This window comes from Gopherus flavomarginatus, chromosome 6 (genome assembly GCF_025201925.1).
Source record: "Gopherus flavomarginatus isolate rGopFla2 chromosome 6, rGopFla2.mat.asm, whole genome shotgun sequence".
In the NCBI taxonomy this organism is placed as follows: Eukaryota; Metazoa; Chordata; order Testudines; family Testudinidae; genus Gopherus; species Gopherus flavomarginatus.
In genome coordinates this window covers 90269270-90287150 of record NC_066622.1, presented here as the reverse complement: position 1 = coordinate 90287150, position 17881 = coordinate 90269270, and the positions used below count along the sequence as shown (strand labels likewise).

The following is a 17881-nucleotide window of genomic DNA, read 5'->3' as shown; positions in this document are numbered from 1 at the left end:
TCACAAAACTGGGTGACTGGGCAACAAAATGGCAGATGAAATTCAGTGGTGACAAATGCAAAGTAATGCACATTGGAAAACATAATCCCAACTATTCATATAAAATGATGGAGTCTAAATTATCTGTTACCACATAAGGAAGTGTCAGTGGAGTCATTGTGGATAGTTCTCTGAAAACATCCACTCAAATATGCAGCAGAATCAAAAAAGCTAACAGAATGTTAGGAACCATTAGGAAAGGAATAGATAATAAGACAGTAAATATCATAATACCACTATATAAATCTATAGTACACCTGCACCTTGAATACTGGGTGCAGTTCTTGTCAGCCCATCTCAAAAAAAGATATATTTGAATTGGAAAAGGTACTCAGAATGGCAACAAAAATAATTCGGGGTATGGAGAAGCTTCCATATTAGGAGAAAAAAAAACACTGGAACTTTTCTTATTGGAAAAGAGATGATTAAGGAGGGATATGATAAAGGGCTACAGAATCATGAATGGTTTGGAGAAAGTTAATGAGGAAGTGTTATTTACCCCTTCACATAACACAAAAACCAGTAGTCATCCAATGAAATAACTAGGCAGCAGGTTTAAAACAAACAAAAGGAAGTACTGCTTTACATAGCACACAGTCAACCTGCAGGGCTCATTGCCAGGAGATGTTGTTGTGGCCAAAACTCCAATGGATTCACAAAAGAATTAGATAAGTTCATGGGGGTTAGATCTCTCAACGGCTATTAGTCAGGATGGTCAGGGATGCAAGCCCATATCCTGGGTGTGCTAAGCTTCTAATGTCCAGAAGCTGGGAGTGGATGTCGGGGGATCAATCACTCAGTAATTGCCCTGTTCTGTTCGTTCCCTCTGAAGTCTCTGGCATTGGCCACTGTCAGAAGACAGGATACTGGGTTATATAGACCACTGGTCTGACCCATTACGGCCATTCTTTTGTTATTCTGTTCTTTAAAAGGTAATGCAATGTAAAAATGGAATATGGGTAAAGCACACATTTCAAAATACCCTTCAGAACATGAGGTTCCTTTTATAGTATATATAAAAACAAAATGTGCTTGTTTAGACTATTTTCACCCGTCGCCTTTGTCTTGTTTTTCTTCACCCTTCTTTCTGCATCAAAATATGCCTACACTGGAGTTGGGTGGAGATTTGTAGCTTGAATAGACATACCTGCTACACTAGTGCTAAAATTAGAAGTGTAGGTGCAGCAGTGCAAATAGTGAGAGAGGCTAGCCACCATGGGTACAATCCTACATGAAACCCTCGGTACATATTCAAGTGTTTAGCCACTCCTGCTGCTCGCACTACTGTTTCTGCACTTATGTTTTTAGGTTCAATCAAAGCTAGCACAGGTATGTCTGTATGAGCTGCAGATAACAGCTCCAGATCTAATGCAGACATACCCAAAACTTCTTCAAAACCTTGGATCTGTATAGTTCACAGCCACCAGTGTACATCAGGAGTGATTCTTTAGAAGGCAGTGGAGTAAAACGAGTCCCAGCAGATCCAGTCCCCCTCCCCCTCCACCCCCCCCCCCACACTCTCTCTCTCTCTCTCTCTCTCTCTCTCTCTCACTCGTCATGTCATCTGCTCCAGACCCTGCCACAGTTAGAGCTTTAAGATGCAACTCACCATTCACAGAGGACAACTTTGGAATCCCACAGCAAAAGCAGAATTTTTTTCATTTCCAGCCCCAGCAGCTTTTCTTTTCTGTGTTTGAATTGCTGGGAATATAGGCCCTGAATCAGTAAGGAACCTGTGCCTGACTTTAGTAACCACTGAAGTCAATTGAACCACTCCTGCTTATAGTTAGGTACATGGTTACGAACCTTGCTGGATTAGGACCTTAAATCTAGATTTAAGCCTTGACAGTTCTTCCTTCAGTACTTACATTTCCATATATATAATAACTGTGTTGATTTTATATATATGTACAATCTTGTTTTCCTAGTACAGCCATAATGCTGAACACTGACAAGAGAGTGAATGCCCTTTTGAAGTTCATTATTAATTGGCTGTTGCACAGTGGCTAGTGTTATTTTCATGTATAATTTAGAGAGCTAGCCTGAGAAAATAAACTAGATACTAGATTGCCCAAGGGATTGGTAATGGGATTTGGAGCTTTCCTCTCAGTGTTGCTTGGTTGACGCAAGCACAGATCATTAGTTATTGAAAATTGTTATTGTGTGCTGGCTGTTGGGCCCATGTGACAAAAATTGATTGTCTCAGTCCAGTTCCTGACTGGAAAGTATCCGGATAATAAAGCCAACACTAAAGTAGCAGTTATTGTACACTTGGTAGTATTCTTATCAAGGATTAAGAAATGGTGGTGATCAACTACTCTCTTGCTCCCTGAATTGGACCTTCCAGTCAGGGCTGAGGCAGGACAGTGTGGGGAAAGTTGTACTGCTGATATACCTCTTTTGTTGGTAACTAAAAGTGTTCAATACCTGTAGAGGTGCTGGCCGGGGCTCAACCCTCTCCGGGGCGGAGGGGAACCACACTGGCTCACTGCACACTGCTGAGGTTTGGGGAATTAGTCGGCCGCCAGAGTCTTTCCTGGCGGCCCTTGCGGTAACTGGAATAAACACCATAAGCCCAGGCCCTGGGTCAGGGCAGGGCAATACGGAGTCAGGGGCTCAGGCAGGGCTGAGCACTAACAATAGGCCCAAGCCTCCAAGGCCTGGGAGAGGAGGAGACTGCCACCCACGAGTTGGGTGGCAGGGGGGGACGCAGACCCTCCCACTCCACTGCGTCCCAGCCCAGGACCCTAGCAGCGGCAGGAGACCTGCTGCTTAGTCAGTGGGGATCCTGGCCACAACACACTGACATGGGCTCTGGGTGTGCTGGAGCCAGACTAGGGTCGGCTGCCCCCAGGCTACTTCCAGACTCCCCGTCGGGTAGTACCTGGGTCAGGGTGTTGTCCTCCGGGGGGGGCCAGGACCATGGGTTCCTCAGGGTAGTGGGCAAGCAGCAGGCCCAGCAACTGCTCCGGGTAGTGGGCGCTGGGCAGGTCCGGTAGCGGGCGCAGGACGAGTCAGGCCAGTCCTGGCGTGTACCTTGGGCTGCGAGGGGTTTCCCAGTCATGGGCTAGGCGGGAGACGTCTGGCCTGCCTGGCGGCTGGCTCCCGAATGAGCTCTGAGGGCTAACCTTTATACTTCTGGGTCACCACCTGACCCTCTGAGGGGCAGGCTCCGAGCTCCCTAGCTCCGCCCTCTTCGGGGCAGAGGGAAGCCTTGCTACAGTACCTTTCACAAGCACAAAGAAAAAAAATCACAATTTTATTTTTAATTAAAATAATAAGCAATTTTAGTATTAGAAGGAAAAGGGAACAGAGAAATAATGGGATGTTGGAAAGAGTGCTTGAAATATCGCGGTTATTTAAATGTATCTTTGTTGCATATTATCTATCATATTATCAATTACTGCAACAGTTTTAGATGCATGTTAAACTGTCTAGTGACCATTGCACTAGAAATTTCCAACCCAACTCCCCCTCCCTCTGCCACCCTCCAATAACATTAATAGTGGGCCTTTGCAAGATGCTTTATGCAGTTAAAACTTGATTTAGTAAAGCACTTAAGCATGCTTAAACTTAAAGATGTGATTGTGTGCTTTGCTGAATGAAGGTCTTATTGGATTTGTGGTGTCTGGATCTAGAGGAGTTTTCAGCCTAATCAAAGACATCAGTGAAACTCTATTCAATTGTTCTCTGTTCATTTCTTAGCTCTCACTCTATCTTCAGTGTCTGACAGCAGCTGCAGAAAAAAACAGAGCAGCTTGAGAGTCAGCATGAAGAGAGAGATGCAATAATTCAAGCTGTTAGGATTTATGGTTACTACCAGGGCAAATGAAGGATATTGAAAAGATACCCAGTACGTGGGGCTTTTGATACTTTTCTCCTCCCAAAAAGGAGGAGGAATAGATGTATGTTTCAATACCATAATATAGAATTGAAAGTCCAATATTTCTGGGTTAATTTTTGGCATGTATTCTTGCTGCTTTTGAGAAGCACTCCCCATCTGTTAGCCTCCATGTTGCTGTCCATTCTTAAGATGACTAGAAGCAATGTAATCAATTGATTACCATGAGGTGACAAAATTAGGAGCTGCGTTAAAAAAATCCTGATTTTCTGGAATAAAATATTATTTACTGGTAAGTCTGCTAAGTTCCAGGAAGCTTATGCCAGTAAATATTGGTTTAACTATAAAATCAAGACACATCTGCATATGATGTGTCTGTAGTTTAAAAATTGTTAACAAAACAAACATGTTTAGCCTCATCTACAATGTTCTGAGAACCCAGAATGGGGAATCCAGGTAGCAGTGAGAATTGTTTTCTTGCTCTCTATCCTTGTTTGGCTGTGTAAGCAAAGAATCTGCCAGTTGGCATGATTCAGAAATCTGAACAGGATATCCATCTGCAATGAAGAAGTCAAGAAATAAATATAAATTTAGATGCCTGCCAAACTGAAAGCCATTTGGTATTGGAGTCCATACTGTCGCTGGGAAACAGAGGATATTCCCATTGGGTCTCAGGTTTAAGTAGGCATCTCGGTAATTAGTTTTAATTTTGTGTTTTGACCCAACATGGTTATTGTGGACGTTGTTGCCTATTGCTATGAAAGCTGCTTGCTAATGGAAAGAAACTTCATTCTAAAATGTCCAATGTATTCATTTATGTTCCATGTTGTCTTGTCACATCATCCTATCTTTGCTGATGGCGGCACTACGTTGTATTGCACATGGAGCATGATAAGACATGACACAATATGACCACAAGGTACTTGAAACTTAAGAGAAAATCTTCCAGGGTAGCCCAGTGGTCTAGTGGTGGCACAATATGTTGCCACATAGGGATCAGAGTTCAGATTCAGAGTTCAGTGTTTTCCTCCCAGGCTGGCAGGTGCTGAAATTGCCACCAAGGCAGCATGCTGAACGTCAGAGGGGAGGGAGTGCCTCATGTCACTCTGCAGCGAACCCACCTCCCTTCCCCATGCTTGATAGGAAAAGCAACATTAATGGCTTTAGTTAGAGCTGTACTTGGTCGTCATTTCTGGGACACAAGATAGCTGTGCTTTGAGGCCTCCAAGGGGAAAATAGTAGAAAGGAAATAAATGGGATAGAGGGCATTTGGAGTTCAAAAACTTCCCTCTGTTCTCTCCCCTACCTCACACACTTCAAAAGGGACAAAAAGAAATCTTCCAGAGTTAGCCCTGTACCTGGTCTCTGATTCAAATTGCTAGCTAGTTAGCAGTGAGAAAAGCCAGCGAGAAAGTAGAAGTGTAGGTAATTGTTCTCCTAGCAGCTTACGGGGGTACAATAGTAGGTGCCATTAAAATCTTGACATTTACCACTTGCAATGGGTAATTTTAAAGCAGTACTTAATTAAATAGTCTACTTTGTAGTTAGACTTAGTAGTTTCTTTACATGTTACCTGATTTATGATTCACTGAAGTAAAGGCATGTAAATACATACACCGTATTTCACAGTAATTGACAGATCTAACATTCCCTCAGGATGTTTTAAGATAGGGCCATTGGGCACCTTTTGTTTAAAATGGACATGTTGGAGTCTAATTAATTTAAATTTATATGAAGAAAATTCTGAATCTAAATGCAGCAAATACTGAAACATACTTTCAGTGTAAACCATTCAGAGCCATTCACATCTGTATTTTCCTTTTTCTTAAGAGTCATGGCTCAGTGGTCTGAACATAAGATAGGGAGCAGGAGCTCCTGAATTCCAATCCTGACTTTGGCATTCCCTTCCCAGTGCATCTGGGCAAGTCACTGAACCTCTGTGCCTCAGTTTCCTCCTTTGTAAAATAGAGAGAATAATCCTCACCTATCCAACAGTCAACTGGGTTAATCTTTGTAAAATACTTTGAAAAAGTACTTTACATGTCTTTGATGAAGTGGGTATTCACCCACGAAAGCTTATGCTCCAATACGTCTGTTAGTCTGTAAGGTACCACAGGACTCTTTGTTGCTTTTTACAGATCCAGACTAACACAGCTACCCCCTGATACTTTGAAAAAGTGTTCTTTTTAGTTGCCCCCTCTTCTGAACTGTCCATTGCAGCCCCAGTCTGATTATAATGAAGTAAGCGTATTTATTAAGGAAAAAGAGATAATGTCTTGATGCAGGCAGATAAGAAAGGAGGAGATAATTGCTTTAGGAGGTGTAATCTGATCATTTCTATCACTTTGTAAGAATCCCAAGCTCTTTTAGATCAACTAACAATATTCTCATTATAGTAAAAGACAGAAAAAGAGTGAAGAGATGGGGCGGGGGGCAGCAGCTTTGGTTCTCTCTGATTTATTGCATTTTATCATATAACTTCACTATTTATGAAAGTATTTGTTACGATTCTTTACATGTTTCAACACATCATTTAAATTATTTAAAATTTGAATGGTTTTTAAGGTGAGCAGCAAACAGACTGAACACTCTGATTCCCTGTTGCTACCTTTAAGTGAGGTTTTTAAGTAGTATATAGGATTCTCTTTCTGAGCAGTATATTTATAGAGACAGGCTTATGTTTTAATTCTTAATTACAATTCATGCCAAAAAATGTACATGCTTAGCTATGTTCAATTTTATAAGAGGTTTTGGACATGAGTCTGATTTCCCTTATTTGTTTAAGCATCTCATGCCCTGACAGCTCCTGGATTTTGCTGCAGCTCTGGTGGGCATTTCTGAACTGTATATTAATAATGAAAATCAGGTAGGAAAATAACAAGGAGAAAAATCCATATATTCATCAGTGCGAAAGTTTGCCAGGGTGTTCTGCTAACAAAACACCAGCTTCCACTGGTCTCTGAAACATAAGGCCCAGAGCACATTGGGTACATCTACATTGCAACAAAACACCCGTCAGCTGACCCAGATGTAACCCACACACCTTCTGGTTGTGATCTTCTGTCCCATCTAGTGGCACCGAGACCACTTAAAGAGAGAGATAAAATGAGTCTGCTCTATAGCCTTAGTTAACAGCCAGTTGGCTTTTAGCTCATGAGATACAGGCTCATGCACTAAGCTCCAGAGGTCCTTGGTTCGATCCTGCCTGTCGACAACTGCAGGCTACAAGGCAATAAAATTGCGGTATAGCCATTTGGGCCCGGACTCTGGGATTCTCCTCCCTGCAACTTTATAGCCCCACAGCCCAAGCTCAGCAAGCTCAACTCAGTTGACATGAGCCAGCCGTGGGTGTTTTATTGCAGTGTAGACTCTTAAAAAACTAGACTTCATGCCTGAGAACTTCACATTCACCAGCAGGCATTCTGCCTCTCATAGGACTATTTTGTGCTGTTGGAGTCCACTCAGATCCTAGGCTGCACTTCGGCTCTTCTGGTCAGGATGGAGTTGGCAGTATATTCCATCCATTTTTATTGTTTGTTTGTATTGCAGTAGTGCCTAGAGGACCCAGTCAGGAATCAAGGCACCACTGTGCTAGACCCCGTACACATACACATACACAATAAAAGGATAGTGCCTGCTCCAAAGATCTTGCAATCTAAGCATATGAGAAAACTCTGTGAAATCAGCAATAAATATGCTCAACTTCACAAGAAATGCAAGGCAGCTTTCAGCTTCCCCTTATAGGTTCATTTTGAATAGGGAAGGAAAAATGTGTGTTCTGTGGGGAGGGAGGGATAAGAGGAGGAGGGAGCACATACCTGTCAAGAGATTTTTTTCAGGATGTTTTTCCACATGTTCCCCCCCCCCCCCCCAACAAACAAATAAATAAATAAATAAATAATGGGGCTTTGCAGTTTTATGTTCAGTTCATTGTCAGTAAATGCATAGAGTTGTTCATATATGGTAATTGCTTATGTTCGTATATTTCTTCTTTTTAAAAAATGTTCCAGATGGGATACACTCCATTGCATGTTGGCTGCCACTATGGAAACATAAAGATTGTTAATTCCCTTCTGCAACACTTTGCAAAAGTTAATGCTAAAACAAAGGTGAGGTTTTCTTTTCCCTTCACTTGGTTTATTTTATTTAAAAAAACAAAACTCTCTCCTCAGAACCCCTCAAACTCTTCTGTTTTTCCATCCTTGGCAGAATGGGTACACCCCTCTACACCAGGCTGCTCAGCAGGGACACACCCATATCATTAACGTCTTGCTCCAGAATGGTGCATCGCCCAATGAACTCACTGTGGTAAGGGACAACAGAAAAACATATTGTGGGTAGCCTCTTTTCTAGCATGTCAATGCTTTCCCTACAGTAAAAAGTGCTGTGCCACTACATCTCAACAATGGAAATGGAGAAGAATGGGGAGAGGGGGGAGAGTGTGAATCAAACAGCACAGCCAGCCTGTTATCTCAGCTATGAGACATAGCCACCTTAGTGCTCTATTTTTCTTGAAACAGCAATGACTTTAAAATGCATTCATAAGAGAATATAGTGAGGCTTGTCAGAATTCAATTTTTATTTCAGCAGATAATATAGATGTTTTATTATTGAGCATTTTTCCCTATTTTAATCAATTTAAACTTTCACAAGAAATTAGAGGGGTCGCAGCCATAAAAATTATATAATGACAGTAAATGTTGAGATTCAAAATGTTAAAGCTTTATAACCATTAAAATACAAATTGTCAACATCACATGTCAAAATATACAAAGTAAATATCCTTAAACTGAAGTCTACTAAGTCCTCAGGCGACATTTTTCTTACTTTGCCTCTCTTTAGATTTCATTATTATTGATGGACATTTTTTTCATCTGTTTGTGTCTGTGTGGTGAAATAGATGTTTTCCAACATTTACTGATAAAAATTTAATCCTTCCCTCATACTGGTTATTTCTCTCCTTGCCATTTATGTAAACAGTTAAATGCCTTTTGTTACATGTCCTGCTGCCAGAACTTTTTATTGCGTTGACTTATAAACATTTTCTGAAGTAAATTTTTATTGAATTTATTACTTGTTCTTATAGTTACGCATTGTTAATGAATATCCATTTTTATAAATATTTCAATTATCAGAATGGGAACACTGCCCTGGCCATTGCTAAACGACTTGGCTACATTTCAGTTGTTGACACATTGAAGATCGTGACAGAAGAGACCATGACTACAATTGTAAGTATAATATATTTCAATAATGAGCGTCAGACTCTTTCCTATTCTACAAAGTTCTACAAACATGATATTTAGCTTTGTTGATAGATACCTGCTGAGACTGCAATCTGATTGGTAAAGGTGACTAGACATACTGTTAGCAAAATGACATCCATATGCAGTCAAATATAAAAAAAGAATATCATATTTACAGCAAATTTATGAAAAAAGTGTTAAAATTCAGGTAATAAATATCACCAAAATATATTGCAAAAACCAAACTGAAATTACACAGTATAAATAACCAGGGTCCCAATCCTTCAACTAGATCTGCATGGGCGAAGTATCCTTCCTGTGGTGATCTAATTGCAAGCTTGGGGCCTCGGTGAGGTAACTTTCCTCATACGACTTTGTAAAGAAGTAGAAAGCAACATAGATCTCCTCTCTTCTTAAGAGACCCAGTTCTGAATACCTGCAATGCTTCATTCAGTGCTCTTTCACCCACTAGTACCTTCAAGTAGTAGCACACAAAATATACTGTTATAACGGCTTGCAAATGTCATGACTGTATTTAGTTTAAAAGCAGTTCTTCCAAACTGACAGAATTGGCTGGAACACCCCTAGATGTGTTTGTACTGTAATTGTGGGCTGCTTCTTGAAGGCAATTACAAGATTAAGTCCCAGTATTATCTGTTAGATGTTAAAGGGACACCATCAATTTAAAAATCTTATTTCTGTTTGAAAGCATCTTACTGTTGTTTCAGGTAACAGTGCCAGTGACCATAACTGAAAAAGATTAGAGTGAAACATAGTGCTCAGTTGTTTTCAGCTTAGTTACATTTGACAGTACTTCATCTTTAATTGGGCTCTCTGTTTCTCTTTTAGTCAGTTAGTTTCTCCTGTTGTTTGTGTGGGTCTTTTGTACAGCAACAGGGAGAGAGACAAATATTTTTAATAAGAGGAAAGTTTGATTGTAAAAGCATAAAAATTGGCAAGGGATTCAGAGGCAGGCATAAAAATCTCATTGAGCTCATATTTTGAAACTGACTATATTTCAGGTCGATGGTGTCCCTTTAAAAAGAAGACATCTAGGCCCTGGTCCTGCAAACATGCATCTGCATAACTTTACTCATGTCAGTATTCCTACTGAAATAAATGGATATAATCACATGAGTGAAGTTACACACATAGACAAATGTTTGCAGAGTCAAAGCCCTGCCATATTAATTTTATAACAAACCACAAAATGTTTGAAATAGATACTTAAGGCTCACTCTATGAACAGGCCCAGTGGTGCCATTGTCTGATTTATTATCACATGCGACATTCTCTCAAGTAAGCCATTTCGGATTAAGCCAGTTTGAATGCCTTTGAATTTAGAAACACTTTTGATTCAGCAACAGGTGATCACTTGTTTGACAACTTTAATCCAGTTAAATTTACAACTTTCCAAATTTAGCACTGACTACAAATAGTTGTTAAATTCATGTTGTAAATTAAGGGAAGCTGGAATTTACTTATATGTAAGAAATATTTTTAAAATATAAAAGGAGGAGACCTCTAAATCTGACAGTATCAGTAAGGTGAATCCATTAGAAATAATGCTAATGCCTCAAATATATTTTGTCTGACAGGAAACCCATTTTTCACCTTTGCTGGTGACCAGTTCCTAGACCCAGACCTTATAATTTAGAGTGTATGTACATAAATCCTTGCACTACATCCATACATACATTCTGCAGTAATAATGATGACCAATGTCTTGTTTGAGAGCTCACATGACATTCTTTGATGAACTTGAATGCATGCACTAGACACAGGAGATTCCTTGCCCTCTGTGCACTCCCTCTTTGCTCCTTTCCAGTTGTCACTAAGAGGTTCCTGGGTCACAGGCATGTTCTGATATTGTGCACTGCTTAATGGTGTGATGACAATATCTTACGACACTGGTCACCAAACCATTGATCGCAATTGACTGGTCGATCCTGGGGACTCTCCCAGTCGACTGTGATCTACGATGGTGTAGTGGGGCTGCTGCTAAGGCACGCTCCTTGCCTGCTGTGGCCCCATGCTGCTCCCAGAAGCAACCAGCATGCTCCTGTGGCCACAGAGGGGAGGGGTCTCCACGTGCTGCTCCTGCCTGCAAGCACCACCCCACAGCTCCCATTGGCCGGGAACAGGGAACTGTGGCCAATGGGAGCTTTGGGAGTGGTGCATGAAGAGAGGGGCAGCGTGCAGAGCCACGTGCCCCCTGACCCCCTCCCAGGGGCCGCAGAGCCGCATTGACCTCTTCTGGGGGGTAAGTGCCACCTGGCCGGAGGCCATATCCCAGACCTGAGCCCCCTCCAAGAGCCAGCATTCTATACCGCCTCCTGCACCCCGAACCCCCTTCTGCACCCCAAATCCCTGCCCCAGCCTTGACCCTCCTCCCCAGTCCTGACCTCCCTCCCAGAGCCAGCACCCTGCACCCCCTCCTGCACCCAACACTCTGCTCCAGCCCAGAGCCCCCTCCTGCACCCAAACACCCTCCCAAAGCTTGCATCCCTCACCCCCTCCTACACCTCAACCCCTGCCCCAGGCTCAGTCCAGAGCCTACCACACTGCAAACCCCTTGGTCCCAGTCCAGAGCCTGCACCCCCTCCCGAACCCCAACCCTCTGCTCCAACCCAGAGAAAGTGAGTGAGGGTGGGGGAAAGCGAGCAATGGAGAGAGGGGAAGATGGAGTGAGTGGGGCTTTGGTGAAGGGGCAGGGTAGATCATGGGTTGCCGTTAAATTCAAAACGTGATCTTGGGCATAAAAAGGTTGGAGACCACTGTCTTACGAAATCACTGACCCTTGTGAACCAATCTTCTCTTATTGTCTTTTGGCTATGGATCTGTACCTACATAAATTGATATTGTTGAGATGATAAATACCAACATTCATTTGTCCCTCCTATTTTTGTCTTAGTAAAGGAAGTGGATAATTGTTCCCATAGTTTTTTCTTTTTCAACTGATGGCTGCTGAACAAAGTTATCAAAAGAAGAGATACTGAGACATTTTGTGCGGATATTTGTTGAAACACAAGCAGCACAAGATATTTTGAATTATCACATAAATCTTCTTCGTAGCTACAAAGGGTCAGATCATGAGATAAAGATCTGCCTTGGTAAGGGGAAGTGTGTAGTTGTGCTGTCCCTGAAGCCCAGAAGGTAGATTGTGACTCTGCTCATCCAGAGAGTGAGTAAACTGCTCTAGGAACTTGTTGCCGGCAGATAACTGCCTGAGGCCAAGCAACAGCGGGGGGGTCCATCGCCTGGTGTGCCGCGCCAATAAACACACCAGGGTGGAGAAGCAAACCAAGTTTATTTGAGATCTCAAAGCGGTGCAGGGAGATTGACTCAGATCAAGCACACCTAAAACAAGCAGTCTGTTCCTTTATATCCATGAGAACTTTTCTCACTGATTAGCAATCCCCCGTTTCCCCTCCCTCCTCCTCCTTCCTCCCCCTGTAGCAATTACGTAAGCGCAGGTGCATTAAGTAATCTTGGCCGCAGCAGCTCGTTAGTAAGTTTTCCTTCTGCAAGTTATCTTGTCCTTCTGCTAAAGGTGCACGGGCCTCATTATTTCTGCTTTAGACCAGTTAGAACTGTTGCAACTGATAACGGCTGTTACACCTGGCCTTTTAGGTCGATTAAAGTTCAAATATAGAGGGACTCTTGTCTGCTGAGGCCTAAAACCAGGAAGGCTCCATACTCTTGTGGCCTTCCACCCTCCCGAGTTACGTAGGGTTATGCTTAGTGACACCAACAAACTTAACCTGGCACAGTTATGCCACCCAGCATGTGGGGAGCCAAAACTTTGCCGAGTCCCCACTCTGTTCTGGCTAACCCCACCTCTCTCTCTCTCACAGGGAGGAGAATGTAGTGGCTTGTGCAGATCACACCCATGCTGCTATTCATGACATGGGGAGCCAGTAAGCCACCATGCTAGCTGGGTACAATCTGCACCAAAGAAAAACCATTTAAAGCAAGTGAATATTGGTTCCAAAAACCTGGCTAATTTCTTTCTTGATTTTTTTAAAGCAAAACAAAGTAGGAAACAAACATCCTCCTTGTTTTCTGAGCACACTGCAGACAGAAAACTGTTAACACTCACCTCTCAGAATTGTGGTGTCATCAGCTTACTTGTGAGTGGCCTGTTAGCAAGGCAGTTGGTTGATATATAGAAGACATTCAGGATCAAGAAGCTGGCTTTTATCTTTGTTACTTCATGTGTGCTTTCCCTCTTGTCACTTCCGTAGCTGTGTTCTATAATTCATTAGCTTATATAAAATCTATATTGCTCTGTCTTAAAATGTTCTAACAAGATAAACTTCAAAACAAAGAAATACAGTTAGTTAGGCTGGATAATAAGCACCAATCACCACTGCTTCTAGATCTTTTTGGCACCTCTCTTCACACCTTCTCTGAAAGTTACTTATCTCTAGGGAGATTCTGAAATATTTTTCCACAACAGGAACAAGGCTTATTGAACAGCTGACACCGTAAAAAAAACAGGAACTTGTTATCCCAAGCTCAGGCTTGTAGAGATCTAGATAATTGTAGGTCAACTATATTCACTGTTGCACACTGAGAACTTCAAATACAGAAAGCTCATTCTTAGCCTGTACAACTAATGAACTAGTTGGGTTCATGTCACTTAGGTAGGAAGGCATATTATTTAATATGTGCTATAAGTAGAGAAAAGTTGCATTACATCATATTGTGAATTAGACTACAAGAAATGCGAGGTACAAAAAGGACTGTACAGCCCAAAATGCCTTCTAGGTAAGACACACCTCTAGTCGCAGAAGCTGAGAAAATAGTTTTAATTAAAATCAGGATGCTGGTAATCAGTCACCAACATGGTATGGTGCATTTTAGACTCTTGGCACTTTGAGATGGAATCTGAATTACTGAGAGCGTTATAGTCTCATGTCAAGTAGTCATATAATTTAAAGATCTTTTGAGGATATTCGGCCAAATCTATTCTGTCTGATATTCAATTTAAGGTAGTACAAATGTGTTACTGTATTGTGATTTTTACCCATACTGTAATAAAACTCTAATAATGACTGAACAAATTCTGTGTGTGATCTTTGGTCTATTCAATTCAGTCTGTATAGACATGGCTGAGGTAAAATCTTTGAACGTGCATTGGCAGAACCTTCTAAAGCTGGTAGTTTAACTAAAAAGTGCTAGAAATTCTTAAATAATTCCCACCGAACAAAATGAGTGTAAGGTCGTTAATAAGTTCTACGCTGCCATGCTCATGAAGAAATGTTCCATTATATCAAATGAGGACAGGAGCCAAAGAGACACAAACTTGCCACAGAATTATTTATGAAGCCAGACAAAAATAAAGTATATGAAGGTAGAGGTAGAATGACAAGCTTAAAAGTTTGGATCAAAGACCACAACCAGAATCTTTTCAGTCATATTTCCTCCTAAAACTTTGTTAATCATTTTTAAACTTTGTGTCTGATGACTGGGAAATAACAGTGGTAGAATAAGAGGAAACACAAATGTGGGCATATATTTGAATTCCACTGAGCATCCTGGTTTGAATATACCAAACCTGTAAAGATTTTTCTGTAGGATCCAAAACATCATTAGTGCTTGACTGCTCTCTTACTTCAAAGTTTGTAGTTCCTTTTGGGTTTCAATATCCCCTTTTTTTTATTAAACCAGCAGCTCCGCTCTGCGGTATCTTGTCATATATAGCTACTTTAAATGAAGATTTCAGGCATGCAAACTCAGTTTTCACCAAATCTAAGTCATCTTATACTGTTCCCTGAACCTGAATGAGAATAAATGACAGAAGTAAAAATCAACCATTTGAATGCATTCTGTGCAAAATTTTCTGATGCGTATCATAGATAACCATAATATTATAGTTGTCACTATGGAAGATATAGGCAGTTCAAGATAAGGTATGTATTTAAAAATATTGCAGAGAAAATGAGTTCCAAAGTCACAAAATACTTCCGATGCAGGAAGAAGGAAACTTCACTCAGCAGAAAGGGACTTAATAGTTTAGGGCTAGATTGTGCTACTCTTGCTCCCATTAAAGAAAATGGGACTGTAGACAGAGTAAGGTACTACTTTAGGCTCCGATTTTTTAAAAATCTTGGTCTTAAATTCTTTCAGTGTACTTGTTTCTTTTAGGTGATACGATGATCTTTTGGGTCCTCAGAGCATCCTATCTGCAGTATGAGCTTGTATATAGTTACATATATTGATATAATATTAGGTAGTTTTATTATTTGAATCTACTGTACTTCATAATTATATGCAGCTACATGTTGAAACTGCAGAAGATAAAATAAAGGCTTATTCTGCTAATTTTAGATCATAAATCTGGCCTGTCACGTATTTTAACTTATAAATGTAACAATAAATTAGTGTTTTTCTGATGAAAATGTCTGGACTTTAAAATGATCTTATTATGTTTAACAGACTGTCACTGAAAAGCATAAAATGAATGTACCAGAAACTATGAATGAAGTTCTTGATATGTCTGATGATGAAGGTATGCAAAAAAAGGAATTTATTTACTTTTAAAATTCTATTTGTTGTATCATTGTTTGTTTGTTAAATTCTTCCCCCTGCTCCACTGGATAATCGTTGTTGTAAAAAAAAATTATTAGTTATGACATTACATTGTTTTGTTGACATAAATATGTAGAACATTGATATTTATATTGTTTACTTAAATCATGCAGTTCGTAAAGCCTACACCCCTGAAATTCTCAGTGATGGTGAATATATGTCAGATGTTGAAGAAGGTATTTGTACATTTTTGTATTGCAGTGATATTTAACTTCTACATTTTCATTTTATTTCTAACTTTAGAAATAATCTCTTTTTCATTAACTTTTCTTATTACCCTACTAGCAAGAATCAGTATGTTAGACCAGAGTATATCAGAAAATTGTTTGATTTACTGCTAACATGCTAATTTTGCTCAGATCTTTTGCTTCACTATTTTAAAATCAAATTGCCACTAATTTCCTGGAATATTCTTTCTGCTACTGCTGCTTCATAAATAGAGAGTTGTTTTAGTATTTTATTTTAAAAACTAAACATTTGCCAAAGAGATAAATATACACATTCTTGGGGAAGAAACAACTGACAATAGGAAATAACTTCTGAAAGAATAGGGTATAATCCTTTACATTTCTAGTGTCTACCCTCCACTATAAAGTGAATTCTGGGATTATTCATTTGATAGTGAAGACCTACCCTGATCAAAGGAGATATCAGAGTAAAAAATCTCACTCATCATTTAGTGTAATGTCACATAAGTGAAAGTTCCATTTGCACAGAATAAGATACTGTATTGTACTTAAAAGAAGACGACTCCCATTTTGGTAGGACCACAGCAAGGGCAGTAATTGAGAATGGTGGGCATTACTGCCAATACAGTGCTAGACTTAGACACATAGCTGTGCCACCCTAAGAAGAGCCCTGAGAAGGTACTGTGGCTCAGAGAAGGCCTAATTAATCAACTCTATAGGGGCTGGAATGGAGCTCATTGGTCTTCAACACCATCTATGTGGGGATTTTGAGCCACTGAACCATTCCAGTGGTTTGTGGTCCCAATCACCTCCTCTATTCTGGCCTGTTCATGGCTAGCACAGAGACGTCTTTCACAGAACCCAGATTATTTTCTAGGGTGTTCGTAGAATGCAACCAGGAGGGACCAAAACAATGCCATTCCTGAAAGTCTGTTGTTGATGGAGTTTTTGGTTTTTAAATGTTCCGAACTGAAGGAAGCTGTCTAGCTCCATGAGCCATGTAGTTTTACAGCTGGGTGAAGTTTCAGGAGTTTGATTATTCACACTTGTGTGAAGCCAGATTTCTGAATAGAAATAAGAATATTCTCCTCTGTTCAGAAGCCCACCTGGAGGCTTCTTCACCTGCTTTCTCACTCCAGCTGTACAGCCACAGAGTTTAATAGGTGCAGAGAGTCTTGCTCTTTGTGCTTGGATGAATTTTTCCATCAAGCTGCTAATACCATAGCACCACAGAGAGACCATAATCAAAAATCAAACAGAGTTTCTGAAATTATGAAGAAAGAAATGACAGTATTTTGTACGCTTCCCATTAGCTTGCATGATAGCTATAACTTCTCTCAGTGTAGTAGTAGCTACTATAGCAGTGGTCTCAATTTTCCTCTTAGACTCTTTATTTAGACTTTTCTGATTCCATGTGTTGTGATATGTGTATTTTTACTTTCTTTTATAGTATTTTAAACTTTAGAAAATAAGAAAATTTTAGCCAGTCACTATGTTGAAATAATGTTAATTTATGTGCTGAGGCTTTTTTTTTAAATTTCTACCAAGATGTTCCCGTTATTATAACTCCAAGTGGATAACAATGTTGTTATCCATTTGTGGTTAAAAATAAAAGCTTTAGACAATCATTTATATTTGTATTCTTCACATTCCAATGCAAAATTATTGTAGCTGACCTAAGATCAGTATTACTCAAGAAAGAAATAATATTTTGTTGTATTACACTGCTAGAATAAAGACTGATGCAGTATTTGAGAAATGTTCAAATATGAAATGATAGTCTCAGAATTTGACTGAAAATGTTGCTTTTATTAATGTGTTAAAGCATCTGCAAAGACAAGATGCAAAGTTTGAACAGACTCAGAGTAATGGCCTTGAGATCTGTGGAAAGCTGAAAAGTTTACTAATTATTTTTAAAAGGCAATTTAAAAATATAAATTATATTATGAATGCCTCTAATAGTAAATAGA

General features: G+C 40.2%; 1 protein-coding gene across 16 annotated transcripts in view; it reads left to right on the top strand.

Moving 5' to 3' along the window:
- The window catches only part of ANK3 (ankyrin 3), a 437823-nt gene that overhangs the window by 318078 nt on the left and 101864 nt on the right, over positions 1 to 17881 (top strand). For 9 of the 16 annotated variants that reach the window (XM_050958262.1, XM_050958258.1, XM_050958257.1 and 6 more), the window contains 5 exons: positions 7891 to 7989; positions 8090 to 8188; positions 9016 to 9111; positions 15571 to 15643; positions 15837 to 15899. In XM_050958262.1, the coding sequence (XP_050814219.1) occupies positions 7891 to 7989; positions 8090 to 8188; positions 9016 to 9111; positions 15571 to 15643; positions 15837 to 15899 (430 nt within the window). The remainder of the gene's footprint in view (positions 1 to 7890; positions 7990 to 8089; positions 8189 to 9015; positions 9112 to 15570; positions 15644 to 15836; positions 15900 to 17881) is intronic. The other 7 variants (XM_050958273.1, XM_050958270.1, XM_050958265.1 and 4 more) reach the window with 1 other exon arrangement.